Source organism: Xyrauchen texanus, chromosome 16, assembly GCF_025860055.1.
Source record: "Xyrauchen texanus isolate HMW12.3.18 chromosome 16, RBS_HiC_50CHRs, whole genome shotgun sequence".
NCBI classification, from domain to species: Eukaryota; Metazoa; Chordata; class Actinopteri; order Cypriniformes; family Catostomidae; genus Xyrauchen; species Xyrauchen texanus.
This window is the reverse complement of record NC_068291.1, coordinates 19,270,971-19,283,346: the sequence shown is the minus strand read 5'-3', so window position 1 is coordinate 19,283,346 and position 12,376 is coordinate 19,270,971. Positions and strand designations below refer to the sequence as shown.

The following is a 12,376-nucleotide window of genomic DNA, read 5'->3' as shown; positions in this document are numbered from 1 at the left end:
TATGAAACATGCAATTTTCAAGAAATATCAACTGATGTCAACTTAGTTGCATACAAAAGAATGATTGTTGAAGGTGTATCACAGACAAATTAAAATACTTTGCATATCACAAATGATTCCTATATGTATACAGTGTATCTACAGTACTCATTTATGCTTTGGCAATGAAAATAGATAGTTTCAAAAGAAGCCAATTCAAAAAAGCCATAGTTAAGTGTTGCGGATCAACACACAAACTGACAGCAGGTTAAACAAAGAGTGAAGCATTTTTGTGCTGTTATAATAAATATCAGCACTCTTTGAACACTTGTATAATGAAAATAAATGACCGGAGCTAACTGTTGTATGAAATATTATAATACCCATGGGTTTTGTTAATATAATTTTTTTTTTCACAATTTCATTGTGAGATCCCTAGCAGAGATTGAAACTTGTGTCCCAATTTAGAAAAAAAGCTACTTGAGACTTGACTTAAGCCTGTAACATACTCGGACGCCTGTAGCTACACAAGCTTAATTTCAATGTGTTCTAAAATGTGTCACACAGCAATTCTTAAATCAACGTAAGAACACACTGCTTTCTTAGTGTTGCCACAAGAGACAGACATTTTTGTGAACTCTCTGCTTCTATGACATCTCTGTAATGGTGAAGCAACAGTTTGAAGAGAATATTAGTGAGCTAGTAAGTCACTATATGTACAGCAACTTAACCTGAATGATATCACATCCGTTTTATGGCACAAACGTTTGTAGACAACTCTATTGCCACCTTGAGTACCACACCTCACATTGGCAATGCCTTTGCCAAGCACTAGTTTCTGCGTTTATGTACTTGTGTAAAGTTTGTTTCTGGCCTTAGACTCATAGGTAATTTATTTGAGACTTGACTTGGCCTTGCAAGACTTAAGACTTGACTTGGACTCTGCGTAATAGACTTCTAAACATCTCTGACTTCAGGCAATATACAACTTTACTTACCATCTCAGTCTTTGTTGACTGTGCCTCTTTCTCTTGAAACTGAGCTAGACTTGTGATCGAGATATCCAAAACTCTGAAATCCACCCTAACCTAACCTGACCAGACTGTTGTTCAGCCCAGCATGCTTTCATAAATGCAGGCATTAATTATGGATTTATTGCCATCCTTGTCTGTGCGCTGCGGTGTTGCTATGCATATCTTAATTATTCATGAGCAGCAGGAGCGGGGTAAAGGGGTGTGCACTCATGCGGGACAGTGCAGTTTACAGATTACTTCTCTTTCAGCAACAAATCATCCGCTTCAGTTTAATGCAGCATTTTAATGACTTGCTTCCCATTTTCCATTTAAAACTAAGACTAATACCAGTCAATTGTGACATTTCTGTAACGAGGATATACTGTATAGTTTGTGAGCGTGTACGTACACCAACTGACAGTGATATACATTTTTGTATGACACTTTAAGTTTTATGCCTCCTACACACTACACGACTTTCAAATACGTTGGATCGTGGTACTATTCATATTACACAACTATCTGTCTTATCATATAAGTCGTAGCGCTTTCAAATCATACGAGGAATCGGTGACATGGGTGAACAAATTACACGACATTTCACTGTTGACGAATCCCGACAGCTCTGCCTGTACTCCAAATGACGTCTTCCGACAGAGTACACACGAGAAGTGATACGAGATACGAAAACAAATGCATGATCATATGTTATGCCTTTCAGAATATGATGTGTATGTTTTTAATCGCCTAAAGGCATCATATATTTTATTGGTTACAATATGAAAAAGTACCTACTACTGTAAAATCTACCTATTTGTTTACCTGACTGTCCAAGAGAATTGGCAATTTCTCTCCAACTCTTCTCTTTCTCCACCCGATTGTGGTACAGTTCAGATGAAACATCAAATCTGGTGCTCCTGCCAATGTTCCACAAATTTTTCCTCCATTGCTACGGTCCAATGTGACTTTCTCGATACCGCAGCCTGTTGCAGGTACATCAGGACTCACACTGAAACTTCCCGTACCCCATTTCTTGCTCTCTCATTGGCTGTAGGTCAATGCTGCTGTTGTATTAAGTCAAAACATATTTCACATTGAGCGATTTGGAATCAGTGACGTGTCTGCGATTCTCTCAGCTCGAGTCTTTGATATTTCATACATTGCGATCGTCGCTCACGGGAGCGTGTTCTGATTTGACTACGATTTCTGGCTTTTGTCGGCGATCACCACAAAACTGTCGGCGAGCGAAAATTGGGCTTAAAATCATGTAGTGTAAACTCTGCATTAGCATCACCCCTGTGTGTCCGGAGTTAATTAGAAGTTTAAATAAGTATAGTGTTATGGTGAAGAGGCACTTTATTTAATGAAGAGGTACAATAGATGTGTTGCCTTTTGTTTTATGCTCGTAGAAGTGCTGAATGAAAATAAAGTGACTTAAATTGGACATATTTTAACACTGCTGCACAACAACACCTATTCACAGCCAATCAGAACCTATTTGATTTATAATCTATCAATGGTTAGAAAGAATGGGATTTTTAACAATGAGATTTTTGGAAGTAGATTTCTCTATATGAGATTTTTTCCATAGGAATTCATAATAACCTTCATAAAAGAGTTCTAAGCCATGAACCAAAACAACCAGCTCTGAGGTGAATCACAACATTACAAACTTTGATCTGAAGCAAAAAAGTATTTGAAAATCTGACAAAAGACTATATACTTAATGTCTTTCATGGAAGAGTGAACTACAGTGCCATGAAGCATTGGGAATAACATAATAAAATTCTAATTTTTTGATTAAGTATAACAATTAGAGATGTCATAATGCCTTAATGCATGTTATTATTTTAAAAAGTTGATTGCGTTCATTTTTCTTAATCTCGATTAACACATTGACCATTAATACAGCATAAAAACTGGTGTGAAGGTCGAATAGACCTTCAGCACGCTAGTTGAGGTGTGGATGTTGTTATTTAGATAAATAAAAGAATCTTGAAACTTCCCTGTCAGTGACCGGAGCGGATCTACCGGGGTGGCATAGGGTGGTAAATGCCACCCTAAGAAAAAGCATTGCCACTACGGTAGATTCGCCCCTGTCCCTGACAGGCATGTTTCAGGATTGTTTAATTAAATTTAGAAGTTTAAATAATTGTGTAGGGGTTCATTCGTGTCAAACTGCCTAAACTCTCAGCGAATGCACAAATGACTACAGACCCATTGATTGATTACAGCAGCGGCCAATCCAGTGATTGTTTACTGCAGCGGCCAATCACAACATTGACCAATCGCCTACCTGTAGTGCGTGTACAGTGTTTGGGCTCTCACAGGTTGATGACCACATGGACAAAATACATGGAAAAAATTTGGGTGCTTGAATTGGTCATCAGTGCTCCAGACTGTGACTAAAAATAAATGATTGCATCGATAATTTAAAATTCTTCATATGCTGCTTCGTCAGATATCGTCTTGTGAGTTATTGAAAACATCTTTAGAGCACCAGTGTCGCAACTTTTCACCCTTTCTGTTGATGATATGACTGCACGCAACAACAAACACAGCGTGATCAATGATGTACGATTCATGAACAAATGACTATTTTCAACCGGGCCTTTATAATGAATCACCTGACAAGGGCTCATTTGAACTCAGGAGCTCAGGTTAGCAGTTTGAATTCGAGTCACTTTCTCAGTGAATAAACCATCAGTGAGTTCACGTCTGGGAGTGCAGACATTTCAGAATAGTCCCATGTGTATATTGGACATGTTTATAATGAAAAGTCCAGTGTTATTTTGAGTTTTTTTTTATCCTGGTTATTATTGATTGGGATTGGAGTAGCACAATAACCTGCATCTGGGATTTCATTCAATCTGCACTCTCGTAGTCTTTGTGTCTGGGCCAGCTTGTCACTGTAAAGAAAGACAAAGATTTTCTTAATATTTTATTTATAAAAGTGTGTGTGTATATATAAATATACACACTTTTATATTACTGCTAGCGATGTTACAGTTTTGTAGATTCTGAAGAGCAGTACTAAATAAAACAAATATATATTTTATCTTTTATATTTGTATAAATTCTGAAAGGGGTGTGAAAACTTATGAGACAAAAGGGGAATGCACATTTGTGCACTCAACTACAGTATATACATTAAACACCCGATTAATGAGCTGTCAGCTGTCTTTTCTTTGGCTTTCTATCTTGTTTTTTAACAACAATCTAAATTGAGCAATTCTGTGATGTGGCAACTAAAACAGCCATTTGGCTACTAAATGTTTCAGTTTAGGATCCAGTGGCTCCTTGGTAATTTTTTTTAGTCTGGAGCCCTGGTCATTAAGAATGACTGTTGATCAAAACAGGTAATTTAAAATAATCTTTTGCTGCACAAAGCATAATTTTTGCAGCATTGCTCCCCACAGTAACATTAAATTTTTATTTAGACCTAACTTTGTGTTAATCTTTGCTTTCAAATGGATTATTCCAGCTGTTACAAAGGTGATAGTGTTACAGGGCTTTTATTAGCAGAATAACATGGGAAATGCATGCATTTTCCATCTGTGTGCACACTTAACAAGAAAAAAAAAATTGGCCTGCATAAAGTGGTGATGTTTAGTCCAGATTGCCGTTTCTATATGTGAAGCTTTGGAACATTTAGAATTTGTTGATGTGTTTAATAGACAATGTTTTGGAGCTGATATACATTTTGTTACTTATTTTTTATTATGCAAAAAAAAAAGTTTTGTTTTAATGTTGCAAAATGGTTACTATGTGGTTCCTGTGAAATGCAGTTGTATTGCAAGTTCATGGACATTTGTAATATGATAGAACTCCAATTAATGAACTGATACTTGTTGCAATGAAGCTTGGTACCTTAATCCATAAGAACTATGCATGGTCACTTGCTTTGGTGTTGCCACCCCTCATAGTCTGCATGCCACCCCCTTGCCACCCCATAAAATCATTTCTAGATCCGGCCCTGGTCAATGATAAAATGATGGAGAAAGGAGCACTTAGCACTATTTGATGTAGGCCACAAAACAAATCCAGATGGGACTTTATAGAAATAATGTATTTGTGTTTGTTTGCAAGCGCTTTTTATGGTGAGTTTAAAGTGCCGTTTTAAGCTGGCGTTGCTGCCTTGACGTGGATAGCCACAGTCTGCTGGTAGATTAATATTGTGAAGGATGAAATTTTAAGGGATTTAATGCCTATTGCAATGCAAATGCAACCTATGTGGGGAATAGTTCTTACTATTAGTCAAACTCCCACTTAGTCTTTGTGAAACATTTAATGTTACTTGAATTGGTGCTATCTATATATTTCTATCTATATTTTGGAAGGCTTTGTTTGTAAAATTGTAATAAAGTATTATATTGTTACATATTGTTTTGTTTGCTTTCATAAAATGGAAATACAGGGCTCTAGACTAAAAAAATTTAATTACTTATGAGCCATTGGCTCCTAAACTGAAACATTAAGGAGCCAAATGGCTGTTTTTATTTGCCAGATCACAGAATTGATTTAGATTGCTGTTCAGAAACAAGAAAATCCATTATTCGAAGGTTTAATAAACATTATATATAGTTGAATAGATAAGTTTGTCGCTTTTGTCTCAAATGTTCACACCCCTTTCATAATTTATTAAAATAATTTTTTTAGTACTTCTATTTAGAATTTACATTCCAAATATTTACATAAAATATAGTATGAATATAATAGTGGGTTGTCTTCTTAAGCATCAATGAATTTTGGCACCTTGTGTAGCTAATAGCACAAGTCCATCAAGTGTCAAAAGCTGATGAGGTTTGTAAAATTCATTATTTTATAGTGAGTATACCTGTTGTGTAAATGTGATTTGATCATATTTTTTTAATCTCCTCTTGTGCTGTGTAATAACTGTTTTAATTCTTGCAATTTATCATAATTTTCTTAAACATCTACAGCGGAGAAGTGAATATTGCTGACACTCTCACAAGATGTGACTCACGCTGTCTTGCACGCGATTGGCTGTTTACTGCATTCATGTGAATGCGCACGTGAACTAATCATAACCTCGGGATCAAAACTCTGAATTCATTAATAAAGTTGGTAACAAGCATCTTGATACCACTTAACCCAAATTAAGCCTGATTGGTTTTGGTGAGTTTTGTCAAACTAAAGCCAATGCTGGAATGTTTTTTTTTATATAATACATGGCACAGGTGTAAAGCGGCATGAGACACACTGATGCGCGCTCTAAAAATATATTCAATAACTTACAAGATAATATCTTACAAAACTGCATATGACCGCACACAACCAGACTGTCGCCGATGACGACTAGATTAAATTAGTGTCGCAATCAATTATTTTTGTTCGCGTTTGTGAACTATAAATATATAAAGTGTAAAATTTCAGCTCTTTTAAAATCTGCGATTTAATCGTGATTAACTACAGAAAATTGGTGATTTAAAAAATTTTGTCGACTGACAGCACTAATAAAAAATGTTTGAATTTAAGAGGCCAACTCAACTGCATCATTCACCGTGCGTCATTGAAGTGGCCGGTTGCTGTACAGTTGCAGGACAAACACTGACGAGCACACACACACACAGCAGCTGTGTGCGTTTCTCCATCTCTCTTGAGCTGGCGTCCCCAGCTCCTCTTTATCCCTCTCTCGGCTAATGGGGCTGATTCAGAACCGGGCGTCCATGTTACGACCTGGCCACTCCCTTCTCCTAGTCACATACCTATATAAATGTAATGTTAATTTATTCATTAATTCCCCTATATTATGATTGGCTAACCTCTTTGTCCCAGAGTAGTTTACCCTGTCAACTTTTAAGGCATGCCAAATTGATGCAACTAAAAAGGCACTGATGTGTCATATTTGAATGTGCTCAAGGCTATGACTTCAGTGTAACGATTTCTGAATTATTAATTTTGTGGCTTACTTTGCACAAAGGGTCTGTGTGAACTGGGGAGTGGACGTTCTGTTTTGTCTACATAGTACATCAAACTCTATTATTTCAAAATACCAAGAAAATTGTGTTTTCCTCTATATATATGTCCCCTTTAATGTCTAAAATAGCTGTGCATGCATTAGATTATAAACTGATGATAGTATATGCCAGGAGGAGTATGTTTATATGTGGTGCCCTATGTGATCTCACCCAGTTGACTGCAGTAGTGATGTGCATTAACAGCTAGCGGTCTGCTGTACTCAGACACTAGCAGAAGGTCACTCTATTGATTCAGTCCCGCGCTGCAGCCTTTGATTACCGGGCCTGACACACCACCGCAATCTATAATGCATTGTATATGCTCCATGCAGAAATCCATAATGGTTCTCTATATTCTGCCCTCATTGATAATGAAGGATAAGCGTTGCCTATGTTTCCCTCTCTGTCAGATACTCCCCATCTCTCAGCCTCGTTTTACATGCACAGTGAGTGGCACATTATTCCTGCTCTGTAAATGGTTTTAAAATATACTTTGGCTGGATGTGGGTGTGCAATGTGTATTGACTTGAGATTGTGCCACAAGTGCAGTTTGAATGTGATTGCTCGTTTAAATTCTTAAATGAATGTGCATGTGCTATCAAGTTGAGTGCAAGTCAGTGTGTTTGAGTGTTTCCAGCACTCCTATCCAGCACCACTAATCTACTGTGCCACAATAAAATAAATTATGTTTTAACAGACTTGTGAGTTTTCAGTCTGAATTGAATGTGATGAGATACAAAAGACTGATGCAAAGTCTCTCTACTGTATTGTTTTTGTTGTGTGCATGCAAAAACAAACATGTCCACAATGAACACGATAATGTTGTGGTACGCAGCACAAAATTGTCCACACTGAACGCGATAATGTTGTGGTACGCAGCGCAAAAGCATCCACACTGAACACAATAATGTTGCGGTATGCAGCACAAAAGCATCCACACTGAACAGGATAATGTTGCGGTATGCAGCCTAAAAGCATCCACACTGAACAGGATAATGTTGCGGTATGCAGCACAAAAGCATCTACACTGAACAGTATGTTGCGGTATGCAGCACAAAAGCATCTACACTGAACACAATAATGTTGCGGTATGCAGCAAAAAAGTGTCCACACTTAACAAGATAATGTTGCTATACGCTGCACAAAAGCATCCACACTGAACGCGATCATGTATATAGCACAAAAACGTCCACACTGAACATGATAATGTTGCGTTATGCAGCACAAAAGCATCCACACTGAACACTATAATGTTGCGGTACACAGCACAAAAGCATCCATACTGAACATGATAATCTTGCGGTATGCAGCACAAAAGCATCTACACTGAACACAATAATGTTGCGGTATGCAGCAAAAAAGTGTCCACACTTAACAAGATAATGTTGCTATACGCTGCACAAAAGCATCCACACTGAACGCGATCATGTATATAGCACAAAAACGTCCACACTGAACATGATAATGTTGCGTTATGCAGCACAAAAGCATCCACACTGAACACTATAATGTTGCGGTACACAGCACAAAAGCATCCATACTGAACATGATAATCTTGCGGTATGCAGCACAAAAGTGTCCACACTGAACACGATAAAAATGTCCATGCTGAACACGATAATGTTGTGCTATGCAGCACAAAAGCATCCACACTGAATGCAATAATGTGCGATATGCAGCACAAAAGCGTCCACACTGAAAGCGATAATGTTGCACTACACGGTGCAAAAGCATCCACACTGAACACTAGTGCTGTCACGGTACCAAAATTTCATTAGTCGTACCGTTACCAGTGAAATTTCACGGTTCTCGATACTAATTCTGATACCACAGTAAAAATATGCTAATTTGATAATGTGCTACTGAACACGCCAGTTTAGTTATTTATTATTATTTTAATAATTATAGTTTAATTATTATTATTATTTTCCTGAACACGTTTTAGAGTTTTATTAAATGTAATCATCAAATTTGTGTCAATCAATTAAGTGAAAATTGAACTTTTCAACATGCTATTGCATATTTATTTATTTTTTCAAACTTTTAATCAACAGCATTCTTGCTTGTGATATATTGATGGTTATTATTATTATTATTATATGTGTTATTATTATTTTATTACTGTGAATATTACATTTTAACTACAGTTTTATGTTTCCGTTACAATTTCTTCAATTTCTGGCATCTAACTTCTCTTTTTAATTGTGCTTTTGTTAGGACAGTTTTTTGGAAACTTGCCTGAAGATTCACTTTACCTTATAAACAGTTTGCGACATGGCCTAGTGTGATCATTGAAGACTGAAGTCATATCTGAAATCTCATCTCTTTACACTGGCCTTTGAGACTGACAAATTAAATGTAGGACACAGTTTTGGAGTGTTTGTATCTTGTGTTTTAGATTACTGGTGTTTGTGTATGTGGTAATTTTGAAATGTGATGTTTTAAATTATTATTGTGAAGCACTTTGGTCAACTCTGTTGTTTTAAATGATATATAAATAAAGTTGAGTTGAGAGATTGAAGTGCAAATACTGTGATTTAATTATATAAATATATAGTTTACATGTGCTGCATGGTTCACAGTAGATTAGTGCTCTGCTCTGTCATCTGATAAAGCGCAAATTATTCTCAATATATGCAGCTCATCTACGCTATGATTGCAGCCGTTAGCTGTTTAATAAATCACACTAGGACATGTCACAATTTTAATTTGATACATTTTCCATTTTAGTGTAAAAGGAGTAATAGAGCACACTTCAAAATAAGCCTGTAAGCATTTTAAAGCAGTCATGTGTCTGTCACACTGCGCGCTGGTAACAGTATTGGTGCTCTGTACTACCAGTACTGCAGAAACACTGGTATCGTTACATCTACATATTGTTTTTTTTTATCGACTTTGTACCGAAGTACTAGTACTTTTGACAACACTACTGAACATGATAATGTTGCGCTATACAGCACAATCACAGCCGATCAGAAAATATTTTAAATGTTTTCAACAGGATCAGGATTTTGCACCGGCACGATGCCACATAAAATAGAAACCAAGCAATTGACAGAATGTATCATTCAGATACTGGTCGGAACTTCAGTTAATTTTCACATCAAACATCAGATTTTTTTAAGTGATTTCAACCACGGCATGATAGTTGGTACCAAATGGCTGGTTTGAGCATTTCTGTTACTTTTGATCTCTTGGGAATTTCACACACAAGAGTTCACTCAGAATGGTACCAAGAACAAAAACATCCAGTGAGTGGCAGTTCTGTGGACAGAAATGCCTAGTTAATGAGAGAGATCAATGGAGACAACACAAAAATAGCATCTCAGAATGCACAACATGTCAAACCTTGAGTCGGATGGGCTACAACAGCAGAAGACCATGTTGAGCACTTTATTAAGACCATAGTGTTCCTAATAAAGTTCTCAGTGAGTGTACATAAAGTTTTTTTTTTTAGGTGAATGAATAATTCAATGTTTTTAATTTAAATACATCATTAAATTTGGTACAAAATAGTATTGTTTAGTATGTAGTTAGCATTTATTTTTTCTCTCTATTTCTCTCAATCTTTTTTCTGTCTTTTCCTCCTATGCATTTTTTGTAACTGCTTTATTTTTAGTAACTCGTTCACTTTATGCTGACTTGAAGTCTCACTCACAGGTCACCCTAACATTTCCTCTCTGAGCTCGCTCTAATCTTCTGTAATAGCTCTGTGACTGTTGCATTCTCAGCAGTAGAGCTCATTCCAGTCTCATATCCTTTTGGAGGAAAGGTTGTAGATTATCTCAGACCTCACTTATGCCTTTATCTCTCACTGTTACTACAAGCATGTCCTGCCATCTCACTGATCACACGCACTGCTGTGTTTTTACAGGGGCAAGAACCCTTGGAGGGGCCTTAAAGGAAAAGGAACCAATCAGTGGCATTGGTTCTCCAAAGTGAAGTCTGATCAGTGAAGTCTCCAGGATTCTCGACAGGCGGACACCAAGATCCACATGTTCAAAACTCTACGTCTTTTTCTGGGAGGGGTTGCTGCAATGATATAACTTCAGTCCTCTATAACAAAATTGAGCCCCAGTGACCCCTGAAGTCCCCCCTCTGTGGCGGAGCACTGGGGTGGTGCACTGCTTAGGTGAGCATGCCTCAAACTACCGTGTTGTGAAAGGAGTGTGTGCGTTGGGCAGCACTAGGTGCCATGCGTCCGTGGACGGGCTCGTGGCGCTGGATTATGCTGGTGCTGCTGGCCTGGGGCACATTGCTTTTCTACATCGGGGGCCACCTCGTGAGGGACAGCGAGCATCCAGAAAGGTCCAGCAGGGAGCTCTCCAAGATCCTTGCAAAGCTGGAAAGGCTGAAACAGCAAAATGAAGATCTGAGACGCATGGCTGAGACACTCAGGTTGGTGCGGATGAGAGCTGTTGAGATATGTCACACTCTTCTCAATATCTTCTTCTGTATTTCCAATTGCTGTCTCCATCATCCCAAGCTTTGCCAGAACTTATCCCATGGATAAGTATGCCACATATGTTTTTTTTTTTTTTTTTACTTATTTACTTTGTACTGAAGCAGAATAGTTACTTTATTTATTTAGGTAAATTTTATTGACATTAGTACTCTAGTCCAGTGTTTACCAACCATTTTTGCCATAAGTACCCCGATAGCACCATCAGTAAGGCTCACATACACCTTCATCAATACAAAACTTCAAGTAAATTGTTAGGCCTATATGTTTATTGTTTACATGCATAATTTTTACTATTTACATTGATATGTAGAAAGCCGTAGAAAGTTATAAAAAACATTTTATAAGTTAAAAAAAATCCAATTGTTATTACAGTGAGGAAAATAAGTATTTGAACACCCTGCTATTTTGCAAGTTCTCCCACTTGGAAATCATGGAGGGGTCTGAAATTGTCATCGTAGGTGCATGTCCACTGTGAGAGACATAATCTAAAAAAAAAAATCCAGAAATCACAATGTATGATTTTTTAACTATTTATTTGTATGATACAGCTGCAAATAAGTATTTGAACACCTGTCTATCAGCTAGAATTCTGACCCTCAAAGACCTGTTAGTCTGCCTTTAAAATGTCCACCTCCACTCCATTTATTATCCTAAATTAGATGCACCTGTTTGAGGTCGTTAGCTGCATAAAGACACCTGTCCACCCCATACAATCAGTAAGAATCCAACTATTAACATGGCCAAGACCAAAGAGCTGTCCAAAGACACTAGAGACAAAATTGTACACCTCCACAAGGCTGGAAAGGGCTACGGGGAAATTGCCAAGCAGCTTGGTGAAAAAATGTCCACTGTTGGAGCAATCATTAGAAAATGGAAGAAGCTAAACAATGCTGTCAATCTCCCTCGGACTGGGGCTCCATGCAAGATCTCACCTCGTG

At 37.4% G+C, this 12,376-nt stretch overlaps 1 protein-coding gene across 1 annotated transcript in view; it reads left to right on the top strand.

Moving 5' to 3' along the window:
- The window catches only part of LOC127657304 (alpha-(1,6)-fucosyltransferase-like), a 153,553-nt gene that overhangs the window by 83,395 nt on the left and 57,782 nt on the right, over positions 1 to 12,376 (top strand). The window contains exon 3 of the mRNA XM_052146037.1: positions 10,848 to 11,371. Within this exon, the coding sequence (XP_052001997.1) occupies positions 11,169 to 11,371 (203 nt within the window). The 5' untranslated portion in view covers positions 10,848 to 11,168. The remainder of the gene's footprint in view (positions 1 to 10,847; positions 11,372 to 12,376) is intronic.